The sequence below is a fragment of the Crinia signifera genome, chromosome 7 (assembly GCF_055691185.1).
Source record: "Crinia signifera chromosome 7, ASM5569118v1, whole genome shotgun sequence".
Lineage (NCBI taxonomy): Eukaryota > Metazoa > Chordata > Amphibia > Anura > Myobatrachidae > Crinia > Crinia signifera.
The window spans coordinates 174,423,422-174,445,664 of record NC_139223.1 but is presented as its reverse complement, the minus strand read 5'-3'; the positions used below and the strand labels follow the sequence as shown (position 1 = coordinate 174,445,664).

At 45.1% G+C, this 22,243-nt stretch overlaps 1 protein-coding gene across 1 annotated transcript in view; it reads right to left on the bottom strand.

Annotated features, from left to right (window-relative positions):
• SLX9 (SLX9 ribosome biogenesis factor) overlaps positions 1-22,243 on the bottom strand; it is an 87,764-nt gene that overhangs the window by 24,920 nt on the left and 40,601 nt on the right. The window contains exons 3-4 of the mRNA XM_083154420.1: positions 9,765-9,827; positions 3,905-4,067 (exon numbers count right to left, since the gene is read on the bottom strand). Of these exons, the coding sequence (XP_083010546.1) occupies positions 3,905-4,067; positions 9,765-9,827 (226 nt within the window). The remainder of the gene's footprint in view (positions 1-3,904; positions 4,068-9,764; positions 9,828-22,243) is intronic.

The window sequence follows — 22,243 nt, the reverse complement described above, 5'->3', positions numbered from 1 at the left end:
ACCTTCAATGACACCATTTAGGACAGACCTATAGACATTGTAAAGTATCACCAGATCACTGCAGGTAACGAGCTTTGTATAATGAATTGAATATGATAAGTTCTCTTTAAAGAATGAATAATTACAGGAGGCCTCTGTACTTTTGTGGATATTAGTTTGGTTAGTGGGTTAGACAACACAATATTCCATATGGAGACCGTTCTCTTGCTTAATTAGTAGAAGACGACATGATGATTATGATATTAGCATACATGTATTCACCACTTATATTGCGGTGTGTGCAGTGGTACTGACTTATAACAAATGCACTGATTAGTGCGCAGGTGGCCACCTCATTGATGGATTGATTGAGTCACACTCTATAAAAGGAAGCCGCCTCGTTCCTGGGACTTTCCTGGTACCAGTTGCTGCACCTCCCCCCACTGGAGGTTATTATTGCAAAAACGGATCTCCAATCCTGGCTATGGAGTGCTAACCAAGCTGAGGAGCCGTCAGATCAATGAGGTGGCCAACTGATTTGTCATCAGTCAATACTGCTGCACACACCGCAATATAAATGTATATATGGTACTCTTTACCTAGAAGGGCGCCCACGATTTTGATCATGGGCATCGCAAGTAAAAAAATTGCGTCGGTCGCATCGCATGCGACCAAAAAATGGCATGCGATGCGATCGACGCGATTACCGCGATTTTACATAGGGAACAATGTTAAATGGGTCAATTGACCCGATTTAACATTGGGAACAATGTAAAATGGCCCACAGAGCCCAGTGCCCCCCCAATTGTTAACGCCACCCCACGATCAACGTGAACCCGAATCGTGGCGAGCGGCGGCGGTACGCGTCCTCTGACCTTTTCATACCCCCACTATCCACGTCGGCGTGGAGTTGAGAATAGATAGTGTGGCGAGCGCAGCGAGGGGACGCGGATACCTTCACAGGTATCCGCGTCCCTTCGTGGGCTTCACAGGTATCCGCGTCCGCTCGCCACGCTTCGGGCTCGGTGGCTCGCCACACTATCTATTCTCAACTCCATGCCGACGTGGATAGTGGGGGTATGAAAAGGTCGGAGGACGCGTACCGCTGCGCTCGCCACGCTTCGGGTTCACATTGATCTTGGGGTGGCGTTAACAATTGGGGGGGCCCAGGGTGGCTATTTGGGGTCTGTGGGCCATTTAACATTGTTCCCTATGTAAAATCGCGGTAATCGCGTCGGTCGCATCGCATGCGATTTTTTTGGTCGCATGCGATGCGACCGACGCGATTTACATTTTAACATGGTTTTCTATGTAAAATCGCGGGCATCGCATCGGTCGCATCGCATGCCATTATAATGGCATGCGATGTACATGCGATGCCCACGATGGGCGCCCTTCTAGGTAAAGAGTACCGTATATATGAACATTTATGCTTATATCATAATCATCATGTCGTCTTCTACTAATTAAGCAAGAGAACGGTCTCCATATAGAGCAGGGATGGGGAACCTCCGGCCCTCCAGCTGTTGTTGAACTACACATCCCAGCATGCTTTGCAATAGTTTTAGCATGGCCAAATAGCAACACTGTAGCAGGGCACACTGGGATGTGTAGTTCAACAACATCTGGAGGGCCAAAGGTTCCCCATCCCTGATACAGAATATTGTGTCCACTAACCAAACTAATATCCACAAGAGTACAGAGGCCTCCTGTATTAATTAATTCTTTAAAGAGAACTTATCATATTCAATTCATTATACGAAGCTCGTTACCTGCAGTGATCTGGTTATTTCTTAGAATGTCTATAGGTCTGTCCTGAATGGTGCCATTGAAGGTAATGATTCTATTTCTTTTCATCATTTTAAAATAGATGTCATTTTAGCACAGTCTCTGTCATATACTGTATGTTGTTTGTCCTTCATGCGGTAAGAGTACCTACATTGGACTGCTGCCTGAAGGAAAGACATTATAGTTTTTTAATAAAAAATTAAGTTCATATAAATAAGGAAATTATCCGAATATATACCATTTCCCTAGAAGTCTAGCACAGCGACCTTTCAAGCGCAGAGCTATCTGTTGTTGTGTCGGCCTCACGTATTGGAAGCAGAATTTGCAATGACGGAAAATAACGATAAGGTAGAGGGGTCCCTTTCTGATGGTTTCCAGTCCAAACCCCTACAGAGAATGGCTGCTACCTAGTTCTAGGTCACCTGCCGGCATTACCATAGAACTTGACAGGGAGATTTATCAAACCTTCCCGAGAGGCCAAGTGGTAATATTGCCCGTAGCAACCAGCTTCTAGATGTCATTTATACAGTATACTGCGATCTGATTGGTGACTACGGGGACCACCTCCAATTGTTCTATTTAGGTATGATCTGTTTCCCCTTAAGCCACCAGCTCTGCAGATAGATGGGTCACAATGCAGCCCTAACCCCTCACCTGGGCTTCCCAATACTATTGCAGGCTGTGAATGAACAGATTGCTTCCTATGCCCATATAAAACACAACTGTCATTAAGCCAACGACCTTAAATGTACCTTTATAGTACATCTGTAATCATCTGTAATACTTGCCCGATCCCTCTGTATCCGGTGCTTCAATCTCATTTGCCTTAGGCTTAGCATTTGGAAGCGGCCGGGCTGTCAAGGAAGCACGGAATTAATTTGCCACAATGCAGCAGCGACATGAATGAGGATGTGTAAGCTTCTATTATCTCTATGGGCACATCAGGAGCAATTGTTGATTCTTTTTTTTGCAATGGAAAAGGTGAGAGGAGGTAACAAGCGTTGTGATATATACAGTCAATAAAGTTTGGCAATGAAAAAAACAAAAACAAATGAAACCGTATATAATGCTCAATGGGCAACCGTGAATAGTGGATGCACAACCACCATTATGCTGCATACACTTGGTGCGCACCTGTCCCCTATACATAGGTGCTTGGTTATTTACACTTTCTTCAAAATACATACATACAAACATACAGTGGCAGATCCAGGGGTGGGGCTGCAGTACAGTTCAAAATTCAAATAGAGGAGCCACAACAACTGCCACTCACTGGCATTCTATATATTTTATTCACAGGGAGTTTATACCATATCGCAAATACATTTCCTTTTTTTTTTTTTTTACTCTTTACACTTTAATCTTGGCAGCTGAGTAGCCATATACCAGCTCTGGTATGTTGGTGCTTTATTATTTCAACCTATAGTATCTCCCTATGTCAATTCAATTGTTTTCACCATCAACAACCAGCAGATGTCACCCAAAGGAGCTATTCAATTGTTGCTCCATTTGAGTATGATTGGCTGCCGGCTCCGGCATTTCAGCTCATACCGTGCCCCCCTCCCCCGATGGGTGAGCAATATGAATGAATGCAGAATCAATTGAATATCTCCTGTCACTGTAGATGGGAGATCGGGGGTTGATTAACAATTTAGTACCATTCAATGATATTGTTGGATGTCCAGGACTCAAATAGTAGCCTACTGCACTGGGTCCTAACATGATAGGCTGTAGGACATTACACAAGAGGGGAAGTCCACCCTTTGGTGGGGCAGTCAGAAGAAAGATATAGTCTTCTTAAAGGAAAGGGCATTAATGGGTGTCTTGTGGGTGAAGTAGTATGGTACTGATACCAGGGAGTAAATCATACTTGCCTACCCTCCCCAGAAGATGTGGGAGGCTTCAAAAATTGGGGTAATCCCCCACAGCCCTGGCTCTTTTGGCAATGTTACTGCAAGGATGACCTTCTGTAATTTCTACTCTATTGCTAAACAGCGAGTGAGGCACCGGACGCAAATGGCTTTGTGTGTCCACATGGACACAGGAAGGACGTCACAACACAACGAATGACTGTCAAAGGTACTACAATTACCAACACTGCCCTCTACGATTGCACGTTCCGATCAGTGGCACTTACTCTTTAGGTTGCTTCCTAGGTGCTTTGGGCTTTCGTACAGAGGTTAGTTCTGACAGATCAGGTAGGGCGTCGGCAAGCGGCTGCATGTCCCCAACAACCGGTGTAGCTCTCCTCTTGGCCTGGGCCTTCTTGGTCTGCTGAGCCAGTATCAAGGAATCAATTTCTAGAACACAGGAAGTTTTAATGAATAAAATCAAAGTTTCATATTGTAAATACATACAGACAAAACTGGGAAAGTGGGAAAAGAATATAACGCCCCAAAGCGCAGAGGCGTAAGTGCATCCCAGCCGCCTGGAGGAAAGTTAGAGTTTTGTGCTCCTCCTCCACCCCTTAAAAAAAAACGGACCGGAGCCCACACCGAGCCAATTAACTATGCAGCAGCATTGGGTGCGCAAGAGGGCTCTGTTTGAAGAGCAGCGGTCACACTTGAGTCCCGCTGTGACCACACAGGTGCTGTTGTACATGCAGGAGACTTCAAGACTTGGAGCCCAGGGGTAGGCAACCATTGCCTCTGGGAGTTACCCCAGAGCCAGAGTGAGCAAATCCATATCCACTGAACCTACACAAAAGTGCATTGTGAAACTTCGCAGCTACAAGCGTCGCACCTGATAAGTCTTTACACAGCTGTTTAACGTCCTCCACCTTATGGCAGAATGTCCCCTTACAAGGTTTTCAACCGTCTGAAGTTAGTTGCTTTGATATCCCACCAAGTACATTGAAAATAACGTACATTCTGTACAGAAACAAATGTATACAATTTAAATACCTCAATTCATGCCAAAACCCTGGAATTCCTACAATAATCTGTTTTTGGATGGCTACCAAACCCCATCCTTACAACAGGCTCGGTCGCTGTATTCACATTGTAGAACGCTGTGCTAACGTATAAACCAACAATTAACTTTGTAACACCTATCCCTGATCTATGTAACCGCACTTTCACAATCCATCTCCATATGCCGGAGACTCCATGAATTATTTGTAAAAGTAGTATCCGGGAGAGGGGATAACGGGAGAACGTATCTGGGAGGAAAAATCGCCATTGCAATCCCAACAACAGTAAAAGCTCTGACCTTTATGTAAGGGGAACAGTCTATCTGGGAATGGACATAAATGCATAAAGAAAAAAAAAAAGAAAATCAAATTTAAAATGTAATTGAGTATGGGTCAGCCTGAAATCACATGCAGGGAAGCCAGGTCCAGAAAGCTATTGAAGACAGATGTTTAGTTGCAACCGAAACACGGTGCTGACAGATAGTAAATTACACCCCCCCCCCCCCCCACCTCTATTGCTCCAGCTGCAGTGGCTTGCTCACGTCACTTGCTTCATGTGTCTGCTTACGTGGGCATGGACACAAGACTGTGCAGCTCGAACAAATTAGCCAATGCTCTTTGTGTTAAGAGATGGTTTTATTTTGTTATGAACACCTAGGGGATAGATATATTTTAAAATTGTCAGCCTGTGTTGGAATCTCAAAAAGTTGCACGGCTACAGATTATTTAAATTTTCCAGTGTCACTTATGTGACATTTCATGAACCGGCTCTTATCCTAAACACGTTCAGTTTGTGTTCAAGTTAATGTCCCCGTTCCGCACTATAATGGGAATTCAATTGAGGCGAAGGCCGCAAATTGCTATGGAACTTACACATCACCAACGGCGGTCTGTCTCCCCCCCCCCCCCCCTCGAGCAGCGGATTGTCACTTGTAAGCGAGATCTTGCAGGCACAAAGTTCAGCAAATGCCACTCAAACTTGGCAAAGCGAGCTCCTCGCTGGCAATTGAATTCTACTCTTTTTCTACAGCATACACCAGCGGTGTATTGGGGTAATGCCCCAATTCTCTGACTGTCATGTCGGGGAAAAGGGAATATTTAACATATAAAAATCCCGATACTGTGACTATTTTACATGTTTAACTTGCATTAGCCTCCGACAGATCAACGATAATCGCAGGCCGAAGATTGATGCATCCGGTCGGAAGATGTATGGGCACCTTATTTACGTGTAAACATGATGGTAAATGGATGAGAAAGGGTAAGCGGCTGCTGCCATGTACCAGTAAGCCTCAGCTTTATAATGTTCATCATAATTTATATATATATGCAGTACTGTGAAAAAGGTTTAGGCAGGTGTGGAAATCATGCGGTTATGTTAGCAATTAACAAAAGCGAATGAACAGAAGAGAAATCGAAATCAAATCCATATTTCGTGTCGCCGTCCCTTCAAAACAGCATGAATTCTTCGAGGTACACTTGCAAGGGATCCTGTAATATTACAGTCTGGTGTATGATGAACCTGGTGTATGATAAACCAGCCATACTGAACTGGAGATAAATTTATTTATTTACAGGTTCTTATATAGCGCAGCAGATTCCGTTACAGGTTCTTATATAGCGCAGCAGATTCCGTTACAGTGTCTTATATAGCGCAGCAGATTCCGTTACAGCGTCTTATATAGCGCAGCAGATTCCGCTACAGCGTCTTATATAGCGCAGCAGATTCCGTTACAGCGCCTTATATAGCGCAGCAGTATCCGTTACAGTGCCTTATATAGCGCAGCAGATTCCGTTACAGAGTCTTATATAGTGCATCAGATTCCGTTACAGTGTCTAATATAGTGCAGCAGATTCCGTTACAGTATCTTATATAGCGCAGCAGATTCCGTTACAGTGTCTTATATAGTGCAGCAGATTCCGTTACAGTATCTTATATAGCGCAGCAGATTCTGTTACAGTGTCTTATATAGCGCAGCAGATTCCGTTACAGGTTCTTATATAGCGCAGCTGATTCCGTTACAGCATCTTATATATCGCAGCAGATTCCGTTACAGTATCTTATATAGTGCAGCAGATTCCGTTACAGTGTCTTATATAGCGCAGCAGATTCCGTTACAGTGTCTTATATAGCGCAGCAGATTCCGTTACAGTGTCTTATATAGCGCAGCAGATTCCGTTACACTGTCTTATATAGCGCAGCAGATTCCGTTACACTGTCTTATATAGCGCAGCAGATTCCATTACAGCGTCTTATATAGCTCAGCAGATTCCATTACAGCGTCTTATATAGCGCAGCAGATTCCATTGCGCTTTACAAATGTAGACAGTGATTAAACAAACTGGGTAACAACAGACAAACCTGGAGGTAACAGGGCCCTGCTGCAAGCTTACAATCTGATCATTTAAAAAAAATTAGTTGAAACACAGTCAATAACTGAAACAGAAACAGCTATGTAGTAAGCTTAAAACTGGGTGATGAACAGCCAAACGCTACTACTACAAAACGCTATTTATTTTTTCATTACATATGGGGGTGCGGGGGGGGGGGGTGACGGGACCCGCTCATTAGATATTCACTGCGCTGGGTCCCGCTCATTACATATGCATTGAGCAGGACCAGCTCAGCGCAGACTGCTGCCTGGCCCTCCCTGCAATGAATATTTCTATACTGCAGTCCTCCGTCCCTCCGCAGCGGCCGCCCTGTACCCCTCCTGGCTGTGCAGCGCCATCCATCATGCCTGCCGCCGCGTCACCCTATTGGGGTACTTTTGCCATAAGGGGCAATGAGCCCCTTAGGCGTTGAATGCTGTGAACGGCGGGGCAGGCGGCCAATCAAATTGACAGGGAAAGCCCAGTGAGCGCCGTGGGAAAGCCCAGTGAGCGTACGCTGCCCCTGCGCTCGCATTGAATACTGGCCTATATCTAGGCTCATGATCCCTTCCAGGCCTCACCTCTAAGTGCCAACCACTGTCTTCCCCACATCTCTCTATTGCCTCTTTGTCCTCCTCCATCCTCTCCCCATTTTTATCATCTCCTTCTACCTCCCCAACACCTCCACTTTTTGTAAACATGCACCTTAGTCACTTTATCCCTAAATATCCAAAACCTCACTTGTAGTGCAAATGTCTTAAATGTATTTAATTTACATGTATTCAATAGGACTTTCAGGTTATTAAAGGAGCAATTGTCTTTCTAGATCATTTAAAAGTATACCTATATGAATAAAATAAGCGGACAAGTCTGCAGTACAGACAGGTGCTGATAGCCGCCTATTGTACACAAAGTATTTGAAAAGCCATGGACATCGCAACCTTTAGAATACAGACCCTCTGTTGAAGTTTTGGTCATCCAACAACGAAACGCGTTGTATAATTCACAATATGATGGTAAGATGGTTTCAGAGGGCAAACGCTTGACCGATCTGTTACTCTTTCTGCTATACTAAAAATATAGTTCAGATTGAATTTAAACACCTAAGGGTTTAGTACCTAGCCTGCTCTCTGTTTAGACTCTAAACTTTAGAGGACGAAGGAGGAAATGTGATTAACAGGATGTGTAAAAAACAACAACCACTTTTGATAGGAAATTTAATGCAGCAAATATTTCTAAAACATAAAAATAAAAAAAGGTGGCAAAAATCAGGCTCGTTTTCTCTTGAAAAAAAAAAAAGACAAAAAAAATTGCGATGTGGACAAGATCAATAGGTCGTGCTGAAAATAATTTCAGTTTTATTAGAAAGTAAAGGTGCAAAAATGCAATGCAGTGATGGAATGCTCCATAAGAATCCTAAAAATGTGTTTTTTTTATTTCACTAATGAATTATAAAAAAAATATATATAGTAATTTTAGCTTCATTTAATTCCAAAAATATTTGCTCTCAATCACTTGTGTTTCTCTGTGCCAGCTTGGCTAGTTTGCCCAGGGGTATCCTCTATCTTAATTTATTACCACATTCCAGTAACAGTCCTTCAAATCTATCCGTATTGCTTCAGTTTGTTCCAAAATGAAAATGGAATATTTGTGTTTTGTTCCCTTTTATGGTAACCAGAACAAAGTGAGGAGAGCTGCTGGCATCCACACTAAAAGTATTTTGTTGCGATAATGCCATTTCCACAACGGGACCTCTCCAGAACTCAGCCCAGGAGTTCTGGAGAATTCAGCAAATCTCAAAAACAACTTTAATTGAAAATGGTTTGAGTAATAAAAGCCAATATTGTTTGATATCATTTACACTAGCTAGGGCTATAGAAATGCCACATTTATACACAGTCCCCCCTCCCCCCAAAAATCTAAAAATTATTTCCGTATGACTTTATTATATATAAAAATAGTTAAAAACCTGTCAAAAGCCTGTCTAAGTCTCGATAACTATATCGGTGGTGCTGCGAATGATCTGTGGGTCAAACACTGAACGATAACATCCAGTGACATCACCGGGTCCCCCGCTGAACATGCAGTCACCGACTATATTGTCAGATCTAACTGCATGCTCAGATGACAGGGATCATTGAGGATCAGGGAAGGGGCGCAGGGAGAAAGCAGTAGTAAGAGTGCGGTTGCCAGGGCCCACAGAGGTCAAGAATGTGGGCGGGCCCAGCCGGCGATGTCACTGTTGGGGGGCGGACCCAGGAGGTGCTAGACTTAAGCCAAGCGCTCTGCACATTTTACATCTGCAGCCCCCCCCCCCCCCCCCGCAGTGCACATGGTTTTGTCCATTTGAGAAGGAATTTGCCAAAGAGAGTGAACCAGAATAAGGGCCTATGAGTACCCAGCGACATCTCAGTGGGTGTACACAGTTGCAGATACCAGCAGTGAAGGAGCAGTTGCCATGCCATTTTTTTGCAGCATGGTCCTTCATTGCAACGGTCCCAGTTGCACGATGGGTGATGTCGCTGAAATGACCATTTGGTCATTCTGGCCTGTCTGAATCGGCAAAATCGTTCCAAATAAAGTCTGGTGCGTACCCAGGTTTTACAAAATTGTAATGATTTTTAAAAAAAAATCATTATGAATAATACATTTGTTTTTTATTTTTTACATATATTTATTTGGACAAGAAAACCGCACAGGAAGGAGAACTCACTCTGCAGCCAACGCTCCCGTCTCTGCTTGGCCTTTTCTTTCTTGGGCAGTAAGATCTTCTCTTCTGGAACGAGAGAGAGAAAGAATTGGTAAGTATTGTCCCATGGTGGCCCCATCATAGCCGGAAGGGAACCTTTGTCCAGCAAGAATCAGGAGCAAAACCTGGTCTATCGATAAACAGGCTACATGCATGCAAAATACAATTCCAACAATGTTTAGGGTTTGTGGTAGAAGCCACAAATTACCGCATCCTAAAAGTAATAAGGGGACTGTTTGTATTAGGATGATATTCTTATTTTTGATGAAATATTTAGAAACATTTGGAAGCTCCAATGCTGGATCCATGCTGGTCTTGTCGCAATTATTGATTTAAGAAGGGAACGTGTTATACAGTAGAGCTCCACGAGGGTTAAACAGAAAAGGATCAGCCAGGAAACGCATCCCCAACAATATTTTACGACAAATTCCCCATTGCTTTATATGCTCGGGTTTAAAGAATTCTTTCTCTTTTTGTAAGGGTGTCCATTCGATACTACAGGACTCCTAAATTTGTGTTTCTCCACCCGACCAAAAAAAAATTAATTAATGACGAGATCTAGTGGTTTATTTAGGATTGAGGGCTTCTGATTGGAACAAATGTCAAACCTGCGGGTAAATATACATATATGGGCTATTAATGGCCCGCATAGGGATGTTTTAACAAAAAGGAGGGTAGGCCGGCTCCTCTTATTTATGCATCGTGCTAGAGCCTACTGACCATTCACCTGTCTCTGGAAATATGGCGCTTGCCATGTTCTGGGGACAAAATTGCTACCGCACATGTGCAGCAGTCATTTTGCTGGCGATTGTTTGCTGCAAATTTAGCTCTAGTGCAGGGATCCGGAAAGGTAAGTAACAAAACATGGGAGCAGTATGGACCCGTGTTCAACACACGCATCACACCCATTATAGAAGTGCCGGTACTGCATTCCTAGCACGGCGCCCACGATCTAGATTGTATGTGTGGGGCTGATATCTCAAGCATCTCATGCATCTTATGTGTTTGTGCGGCATAAGATGCATGAGATGCAATCGACGCGATCGACAAGATTTTTACATTGGAATCAATGTAAAAAGCCCCCAAAACCCCAATTTTAATTGCTAACCCCCCCTCATGGGTGAAATGACCCCCCCCATTGTTAACGCCACCCCACTATTGACGCCAACCCGAAGCTTGGCGGCGGTACGCGTCCTCCGACCTTTTTTATACCCCCACTATCCACGTCGGCGTGGAGTTGATTTTATATAGTGTGGCGAAAGCAGCGAGCCACCGAGCCCGAAGCGTGGCGAGTGCAGAGAGCCCCACGAGGGGACGCGGAATACATGCAAAGTAGTCCGCGTCCGCTCGCCACGCTTCGGGCTCGGTGGCTCGCTGCGCTTGCCACACTATATAAAATCAACTCCATGCCGACGTGGATAGTGGAGGTATGAAAAGGTCGGAGGACGCATACCGCCGCCACTCACCACGCTTCGGGTTGGCGTTGATCGTGCTGGTGGCGTTAACAATGGTTATTGGGGGCTCACGATTTTTTATCTTATGGATGCATAAGATCCATGAGATTAAAAAATCGGGTCCATCGCGTTGATTGTATGCCTTAAGTACCTTAAACTTAAGGCATACAATCAATGAGACGGGCGCCGTGCTAGGAAAGCAGTACCGGAGTGCCTATTGGATTGAAGCTTACTCACTGTAATTCAGTCCCTACTCTAGTGGAAATTACAATTTATGCTCCAAACAGCACGAAGACACATACACACACACACACACACACACACACACACACACACACTAGGGTTAAGTTATGTTAGTAGCCATTTAACCCAACTGTATATTTATGGAGGAAACCAGAACACCCGGGGGGACACACAAGCACAGAGAATATTCAAACTCCGCACATTGAGGGCCACGGTGGGAATTGAACCTAAGACCTCAGTGCTGTGATGCAGTAATGCTAACCACAGTGCTTAAAGTGGTCCAGGGGAGGTGGTGGAACTCACCTTTGCTGCCATTCGCGCCCCCCCAACAATATATGTCACAGCCAGGATGGGTGCTAGGGTGTTAGCGCCACCCTACAAGCTTTACATTTCTGGTCTATCATACACACACCCATGAATAGAATCATGTGGGGCACATAATGCCACCTCTAATTGAAATTATGGTGAAAAGTGGCAAACAAGCCCCAAAAAAGTAAGAACCATAACAATGCGCGCCGTAGGCGCGCTGAAAAATTTAGGGCATGGCTTTGTGGAACATGGGGATTATGCACACCGTAATAGCCATTACATACTGCACATCTACATTACACCGCCTACATAACACCGCACGTCCGAGTCTCCCACATCACGCTGCCCATCCCCATTCCCTACATCATGCTGCACATTCCTGTACCCTACATCACGCTGCACATCCCTGTACCCTACATCACACTGCAAGTCTATGTACTCTACATCTCACCGCCTACATAACACTGCATGTCCCTGTCACCTACAGTACATCACGCCACACATCTCCAACCCCATGCATCACGCAATACATCTCCATCCCCTAAATCACACTGCACAACCCCACACCATGCTGCAAGGTTCCGTTCCCTACATCATGCCGCATGTCACATACCCTGCATCACACCCCAACATGACATCATTTGCAGAATAAGGACATCATATACAACATTGGCACATGTGTTAAAGTGACAGAATTATAAAACCAATGATGTCATGGCCAGCACAGGGCCCCTCACCTTGATCTTTTTCCTGCTCTCTCCGCTGCTTTGGCCTGCACTGATCTGGACATACTGCTGCTCCCCCAGGCCCCACATCATTGAGATAACAGCTGTGCAGTCAGTAGTACACAGCCTCAGGCTCTGTGACCATTACCATTTTGTTGGTGAGTTAGTGTACTGTACACTAACTCACCAACAAAATGGTAATGGTCACAGAGCCTGAGGCTGGAGCAGGAGGTGGAGGAGAAGCAGACTGAGTGCGCACTGCGCAGTAAAATGGAAAATGGCGCCGAGGCCAGAGAAAAGGCCCGCCAACGCCACCCCCCCCCCCCCTCCCTAACTCAATCCCTCCGCGTCCCCCACCCACCTCCCCACAGAAGCCAAAAGCACAGACTTACTTGTTGGGGGGGTAATATAGTTGAACAACTTGTCCAACATGTATGATGTCTCCTGGCGGGGGCTACTAGTAGCGGAGGCAGCGTGTGGTAAGCGCTGGAACCGAGGCTACACAGCGTCCACTACGCTCGAGCTTGCAGCCGTGACAGCCTGCGCATAAGCGCAGGTCCCTCCTCTGTCCCCCCTTGGTGGCCAATCCGAACAGCAGGAGGGGGAGGCAGTCAGGTCAGTCCCCGCCCGGCGCTGTGTACCGCTCGGCGCTCATAGTCACAGCCGCCTGTCACTCAATAGAGTCTCTATTGTGACAGGCGGCTGTGACTGTGAGCGCCAAGCGGTGCACATAGACACAGTCACGGCAGCCGCAGCAGTAGCACTAGCACCCACATCGGCGTGTCCCGTCCCCGCGCATTGAGAGATCCATATGGATTCTCGGCAGGGCGGCAGCAGCAGCAGGCTGGGTGGGCGAAGGAGGCGGAACTGAGTTCCGGCTTCAATTTGAACTGCCGGAACTCAGTTCCGGTGCGTTCCGGCCCACTTTAACCCCTGGCTAACCATTACACCAAACATGCATTATATATTACAAAACAGTTTCAAATTACTGCTGAGCATTATGCCTTTAATTCACAAGCCACCAGCCCAGATTGCAGTTTAGAGATTTTAATAATGTATCAACCAAATGTTGGCGTTAAAAAAAAAAACAAAAAAAAAAAACACAGAGATGGCCGGTAAATGAATCGGTATAGTCAAATAAACTGGTGGCAAATTATCCTCAGAGTGATATTATGCCCTAAAGTGAAGCTTCATGTAAGGCCTTTTTCTAGAATTGAATACCTAAGGCACCGGGTGGGGGAGGATTTTTATTTGGTTTAATTGGTAGCAAGAGTGTGGTTGGCCGGGCTCGCAGAGGTCACTAATGTGGGCGGGCCCAGCCGGCGATGTCACTGTTGGAGGGCGGACCCAGGAGGTTTTAGACTTAAGCCAAGCCGGGCACTGCTAAAGGGGCATGGCGTGCTTTGCCTTTAAAAAACACAGGCAGGGCGTGGCAAAAAAACAGCCTAGCTTGAAAATTAGTTAATGTTAACGATACGCGGGAGCGAGAAAAGTTAACGATATAGTCGGTACACACTGAACGATATGCACGATAATATCGTTAACAATATCTGTATAATACATATCGTTAACACAAATCGTATACTGTGTATACTCTGTAATCCAATAATAAAATAACCAAACAAAAAGACATTGTCCCAGCAAACCCAGAATATGGCAAATATATATTTTAGTATTGGGTAAATGACCAAATGCAATAGCCTGATATTTGCAGTAATCGTAATAACAGCGTGATAGTTTTAAAGTCCCAATTACTTTATAGACGAGACCAGGTTGGCATTTGCGTTGGTTTCAAAAACCTGTAATCGGAGGCCAAATGGCTGCATTATAGATTATGGCCAGTGATTTAGTGTTGTAATGTAACAATGTGACAAACAATATGATACGGGTTTTATTAATGTGACATAGGTTGCCAGAAATGTGAGCAAGTTTTCCAAAACATACAGGTTATTAAGGGAAAAAAACTGAATTTCCTGCCAAATAAACACTTTAAGAGCCCAGCTGGACGGAGCAGAATGTTTGTGCTTTATAAACAGACTTAAGAGAATGATTTTTCAAGCGCATATCTGTAATGCTGACACGCTACGGAGTGGAATACGCTTGTACTCTGCATTCCAAGTGTCAGTGTCGCACATCTACTGTGCAAACAGAATGTTCCGTATAAATCAGCAATGACTGCACAACATCGGGGGTGCCGGATGAGGCACCGACAGTCGGAATTCCAACGGATCCCGACTGTTAAATGCCCGACAGTCAGGATCCTGACTGGATTCGATATGACATCCCGACAGGGTCAAAATCCCGACATTAAAAATCCAGACATTAAAAATCCCGACATTTAAAATCCTGACAGGGTCAAAATCCCAACATATAGAATGTACAGGTGAAACAGTCTACATGACTTTTCGTCGACAGGTGCGAGGTCGACATGGGTTTTTTCCCTGTTTTTTTTTACCCGAATGTCGACACAGTCGACATGGACACAGTTGCAAGTGAACCGCAGCCCCTCTCTTCGCTCGCAATGCTTCGGGCACGGTGCCTCGCTGCGCTCGGCACACTATTTTATTCTCCCACCACGCCGTAGTGGATGGTAGGGCATGAAATACCGCCTGTCGGCACATGTCGGTTCAAAAAACAGTGAAAAAAACCATGTCGACCTCGCACTTGTCGACCGAATGTCATGTAGACTGTTTCACCTGTACATTCTATATGACGGGATTTTGACCCTGTCGGGATTTTGACCCTGTCGGGATTTTGACCCTGTCGGGATTTTAAATGTCGGGATTTTGACTGCATCCCTCCTGACTGACGGGGCTATTCTTCCTCGGCAGGGGCCAAGGAACCCCATAGAGAGGGAGAATAGAACACTTGGTGAGCCACAGAGCCTTCTTTGCGCTCACCTTGCTGTCGAAGTACCGGCAGACGCAATTCCAATGTCAGATTAATGACCGTCGACTGTTTAAGAGTCATAACACAGCCCAACATCGGAGGTACTGTATGGGCCCACTCCATCGCACTGGCTTGTCACCTCTCCCGGTCTGCTACTCCGTACCAAACTAGTGGGAGAAGCAGTTACTGCAATACTTGGCCCAGTGCAGTAGGCCGTACCAGCTCATATATTACAGTGCACCATCAGTATAGTATCATGCAATGGAAGAAAAGCAAATCGCTAAAATGACTATGAAAAGTATGTGTTTATCAGAGCACCTTTTAAAGCCTGTGCAGTTCCTATTTCCTGCCTGTGGTGCCACTGTCTGCTGTGCCACTGTCTGCTGTGTGTTTTCTAGCACAGTTTGGTTTGTATCTCAATACAGACCAGACTGTACTAGAAGCACCAAAGCAAAGAGCGACACCACAGGCTAAAAAAACAGAACTGCAAGGAAATGTGCATGGTGCTAGAAGGAACACTAGGTTACTACCCATGTTCCTAACATGTATGGGCCTTCAGCATAACCTAGAACTATTAGTAGCCATTATGGCAGATCCAGATGATATAGGATCACGTCCTGAAATGTCAGATAAAAAAACATTTGTATTCCATTGTTATAGGTTGGGAAACCAGGACAAACACACTGCAGGAGGATGCACGGTCCCACGTCACGGGGATGTCTGCAGGACCCTTAAAATGCATGTGGAACCCATTAGCAGTCACGAAGAGTATACGTCAAAGACCTTCCCACTTAGGGCCCGATTCAGTCCGGTGCGATGGGCTGCATATATTAGGAAGCCTAGCGAGCAGGTTATTGCCGTTACTTCAAACGCATGCCCGCCACATTGTCCGGATCCCCTTGCTACGCTGCGAGCAGATATGTGCGCTTACACATCCACTCGCATGCGTCCACACAGATGGTTACTTACCACCCAATGGTTTCTCCTATGTTCGCAGCAGAGAAGTAGCCCAGGACTTAACTCTTCTGTGAATTGGCAGGGGAACGTCTGCATTCACAGGTGTCCGCCCAGCATTTCTATGGGTGCGGCCACTGTTTTTGTGGGCACGCCCATGAAACGCCTGCCGTCTACCCCGGAACGCCCCCTGCCTTTCAATCGACACATGTGCATTTGCATTAATACGCATGCGCAGTGCCGCCACTATCGGGGATGGGGCCGAATTCACTGCTCAACTAGCAGGTCTGAATTGGCCTCTTATTGACCTAATAGGAACAAAGGAAGGGAGCCACAAGGTAGGAGTCAGGAATTCACATAGTAACAGAAAACAGTGAACTTAAAACAAAGAGCTACTTCCTGTTCATAGCACACACACACACACACACACACACACCTTATAACATATTAGTTACGTCAAGTTTCCATGCATCATATTGCGAATCATGTAGAAAATTCTATTGCGCTGGTGAAATGCTGCAACCATATGGAGAAATTTATTTTTATAAAAAGGTACGTGGGAGTCGCTCTATGGGGGAAAACGGTGCATACTTAATAGGCCCAATATGTCTATGCAGAACAGCGGAGGAGCCAACAGATCCTGCATACACATAACCGCTATATTCTTTCCTAGTATAACAGAGCTCATCCACATCAGACAGAGCTGCAGCACAACGCCCTCACCCCCATGGTACAGTAGCTGCTGCTTGACTTTGCAGAACGAGACCCAAGGATGATCGGTCACTAAAGCTCAAACAGTTGGATGGATTATTCTGACCATTAAGAGGCGCCATCAGTCTGGGTTTTTAATTAATATCAAAACACACACAGACTAGATAGATTCTGAAGGTTAGCAAAATAATGAGCCCAGCCTAATTAGTCAGCCTAATTATTGCAAGACAAATTTGTTCTTAAAATAAGTAAAACCATGCTGCACTGCAGGTGGGGCAGATTTAACGTGTGCAGAGAGAGTTAAGGTGCCCGTACACTGCGATTTGAGCAAATTTCATCCGATTCCGACGGATCAACCTGTGAAATCAGGTGAAATCGTCCGAAATCGCATGTGTTTGACTAGACATCCCATCCGATGGTGGTCCTGTGTGCATCGGATTGGATCGGAAGATAAATCGTATGTGCAGAAGTCAATGCACGTTGTGGGTGCTTTTTAGCACCAGAGATATACCGCATCAAATTGCCCTTGAACTCCCCCGGGAGTCCTTTTACATACGATTTACCGCATGTGATAAATCGCATGTAAAAATGGCACATGTATGTAAAAATTGTGCATAACCTGCTGATACTGTTTACAGATGGCACCAACAGCGTTGGTGGAACTAATCACACAGATATGGGGACCTTTTGGGAAATCGCAGACATCTGGGATCTGTCTCCAACCATCCTATGCTTACATGGCCCAGCCTGTGACATCTGCTGCATGGGTCTGCTGACCTATAAAAACACTGTTGTAGGCCTCAATGAAAGGAGTGTCGAGGTCACACAGACTGTGAAATAAGAAGAGGCTACGCAGCAGAGCCCTTGTGTGTGATGAGTGGAGCTGTAGTTTGGGCAGAGGCTGCGGAGATGCCTGGTGAAGGATTATAGGAGGGAGTAAAACCACAAAGTTCTGGAGCCAGAAATAACTTTGTGAACATCAGAAATGATTTTAGTGCTGTGGTTACAGCACAAGCCCCGGAGGGTTTAGCTATTTTGAAGCAATAGGGGACAAATTGCAACAAGAGGAAACGGCCCCAGGAAACAGTCTAAACGGCTTAATTAGGACCTTACAATTAATAACTATAACACAGAAAAGATCTGACAATGGAAAATGTTGCATCGCAGCCAATGGAAGTCCCTTTATTCAACCACCCCATCCTCGCACAGCTAGTTGCTGGATCCTAGCCCATTAGTGAACAATGCATGTTGCATTTTATAGCACTGCTAATGGAAGTATTTAGTTATCATTCTGTCTCTCTGCATCTTTTACATTTGCTGCAGTTCCTCTTGCCTGCCTGGGGTGTCGCTGTCTGCTGTGGTGCTTCTTTAGTACAGGTCTGGTCAGCATATCAGTTCGGAAATAGACCCCATTGTTCTAGGAGGCCACAGCGGAAATGTAGGCAATTTTTCATTTGCCGGGGTGCTCGCTGCATGATTGGCAAGCAGAGGGCATGCCGGGGTGGACACCCCACCTTTTATTGGCCCATAGAAATGCACACTGGGAGGCGTGTGGCCTGCAGTGTACCGAGCAGGTCTTCAATCAGGTCCCTAGTGCGGCAGGAGAATGGAGGTGGTCTGGAAGTATAGAAATCAGGGAAAGAACAGGGCAGAGGTGTGTCAAAGGGAGCCAGGGGGGTTTGGATGGAGCAGAGTCCGTGGGGAGCAGAATGCCAAAACAGTCAGAACAGCGGAGTGGGGTGAAGCGGCCGGGGAAAGACTGATAGTCACTAAGTCCTTGCACATTTCTACTAAACCTTTTACCTTTACAGTAGGGAGTGGCTAATCCTATAAATTATTCCAAAACATCTGGAACATCTGGAATATACGAAACTGAGGAATTTGCATCGGGTGATACGTGAGTAAGTAGCTGCGAGTGTCAAGGACTTTGTAAAATATTGTTCCACCTAAAGTTCAATTAATTTCATATTTTGGCAAGTCAATGTCACCGCTGAGATGTTGCTGTCTTGATGCCAAAATTGTGATATTTTTCAGAAGATACGCCAATTTGCTATACAGTGTAACCTATTGCCCTTCTTTATTAAATAAAAAGATAAATAAATTATTTTCTATAATATTTATTAAAAGCATATGGTGTTAAAAACAAAAGCACAACCATAAAAATAAATGAAAACCATTGACAAGCTCTAAGGAGAGCACGATGGCGATGCTACGATTTGCACAAGACACCGACGGGTGTGCCTTAATTCTTCTAAGACGGGAACAGAATGTATTTCCTCAGCGGGTCTTAAGGCTTTTCTCTGAAGCAACGTCAAGGTACTGTAGATTTCAATGGCGAAATATACTGAAAATTGGTTACATTGGGAACAGTTTATTTAGCAAGTCTTCCAGCATCTTACATCATTTATCAGTTGGGTCAATAGCTCGTAATAGCGTTTTGTTCTGCCTTTAGGCAAAAGTAGGGAGTGCTACATAGGGGGGTATTCAATGGGTGTCGTGCTCCCGCAGCCATCTCCCGATGGGGGAGATGGCTGCGGGGCCCTATTCAATGCGGTCTTCCCAGACAGCATTGAACAGGGTTTCACCGCAGAACGAGCCGGAAATAGGCGAGCTCCTGGCCGGAGCTCGTCTATTTCCGTCCTCAGCTCGCGGCCACGCCCCCTTCTCGCCGCTCGGCGGCCGGGACATTGAATCCCGACTGCTGAGCTCCAGGCGAGCAAAACGAGAACGGGACAGGGGCTAGCTCGACAGCCGTGCCCGTGCCCCTGACATTGAATACCCCCCATAGTGTGCTTAAGTTATTAAACCTGTAAAATGGAATCCCTAATGCAAGTAAAAAAAATAGCAGCTTTTAAAAGAGTTCATCTTTATGACCGACAACCTCAAACTTTTTTTTTTTAAAGCGGCAATCTTTTGTTAAAAAAAACACTAACGACTGGCGGCAATGTATAGGGGATGCGAATAGGGGGCTTGGAGACTTTTCTAGTAACGCCGTTCCACGAATATGGACTTAACCAGTGGCAAAGATGCAGATTTCATGGGAGAAGATGATTCGCCCATGTGCACACTACTTCCCCAGCTCTGTATAGTTCCCCAGGCCTGTCAGTCATGGCTAATTTTAATGAAAGCATCGGTCATGGAAATTCCAATTTAAGTGATCAGTTTAATTAAATCAATTCAGAAGAGCTCAGAGTGATCTCTGTATGGAAGCTGCATTCTGTGATACGTAGAGTTTAAAAGACCGGATCCTGGGATAGACGCGTAGCCTTAAGCTGACCATATCTCAGAACGAATTCAGGCTGAAAGTGCGATTTTGACGGGTTGTGCGATGCGTGGTGTGTGTGTTTTGAGTGAACATCGTGAGTTGTTTTGGTACGATGTGCAGGTCTGAGGGTCGTGAGATCGATACTCAGATCTTATGTGCTGCATGTAAGATCTGAAGATGCCTCTAATGACCGGTATGCGATAGATGTTATATCAAATTACACACATAAGATCTCTCGCATGTCTGGGAAGCTGCCAGGGAAAACGTTAGATGACTCGGATCTGATGCTGGTCGTCCAGATGTATGGCCAGCTTTATGCTGCCCGTACAATTGTGAGATATTGCATGCATCATTCGAATTCGACCACATCTGGCCGATAAATCGAATGATTGTATGCATTTTTAAGGGGACATTCAACGCAATGCGCGTGCACGCCAGTCGAATGTCGGGTCTCAAGATCTTATGTGTTGCACATAATATTTATCGATGCTTGAATGCAATTCGCTGGTGGGGGGGCGGAGGGAACGCTTTTTCAGCGGCGTGGGGATGGGGAGAGGGGACCAGAGGGACAGCTGGCGGTGTGGGTGATTGCGGGTAGAGGGTGGCGTTGTAACTGTAGCGCTAGCGGGCAGCGGGGGTCAGTTAGCGGTGGCGGCAGAATTATTTAAATACTGGGCAGCCCTCTGATTGGCTGAGCTAGAAGATTCAGGAAATATTTTCATTTTTGCTTTACGGTCCATTCCGTCTGTCATTGGAGGGGGAAAAAGGGCTTTCTTCCCCTTAAACTTAAGAGGGATAATTCAATATTTGCCCTTTTTTGTGCCAGGTTAAAAAAAACAGCAATGACTCACAATCAGTATTCAATCACTGATGTTTTAATCTGTTTTTGCCCAATCTAATTGACCCTAAAGACGGGCGAAAATTTACGATTTTTTTTTTGTCTGGCCAAAAATCCTGCACAGATTGAATACCCACTGAAAAATATATACCAAAATCAAAAATTGATGTCAGTCCCATGCACGATTTAATTAGTCCCTACTACAAGTTCTTGGAAGACTAGATTCTGGACCCATAACCTTCTGTGTAAATAACTAACTGAATGAAGGTGAAGAAAAATAAATCTTCAATAGGTTAACCTTGTCTCTTGGATTTTGGATAAATCAATGATTTATAATTCTGCATAGTGTGTACCACGGCAACCACAGTCACACAACACATGAAATAGTGAGCAGAAAGTCTATGGAACACCCCTCGGAGCTTTGTGTAATGTAAAGATGCACCCCCCCCTCCCATGTCATGTTAATGAGACTTTATACGTATGCATAGTATCAACCAACAAAGGGTTTCGAAACCTTACCAGGCACAAGAGGTAGGGGGCACACTACATCCTTTTTTTCATGCCGAAGTTACTTCTTCTCTCTACATTTTTTAAGTGATGTTAGACGGATATTGTGTTTCAGGAACTACATGAAGCATTTACTAACAGGTGGTATTTTTTTATCTATATGACTTATGAAATGTTGGTATGTGTGTAATAGAATCTTAAACAATATCAATTGATATAGATTTTCAGATCAATGAAAATCGACCTTCAGTAAATATGCCCTTTAAGCACATGGGGACCGTCTGAGCAATATCTGACCCCATACGTACACTGCGTCGGCTGAACATGCACACGAAGCTCAATTTTGGTTATATAGCCAACGACCTGCATGTTCAGTGGGTCCCGGTGACAACACTGAACAATATAGTTCACCAACATCGTTCAGTGTGTATGCTTAACTCGTTCACCCGTGGCCAATATCGTTGACAATATCGGTTGCTGCGCAGATCATCTAGCGTGTACGGGGTTTAAAGTCACTGCCAGAATTTTGCTATTGCTTCCCTTGTCTA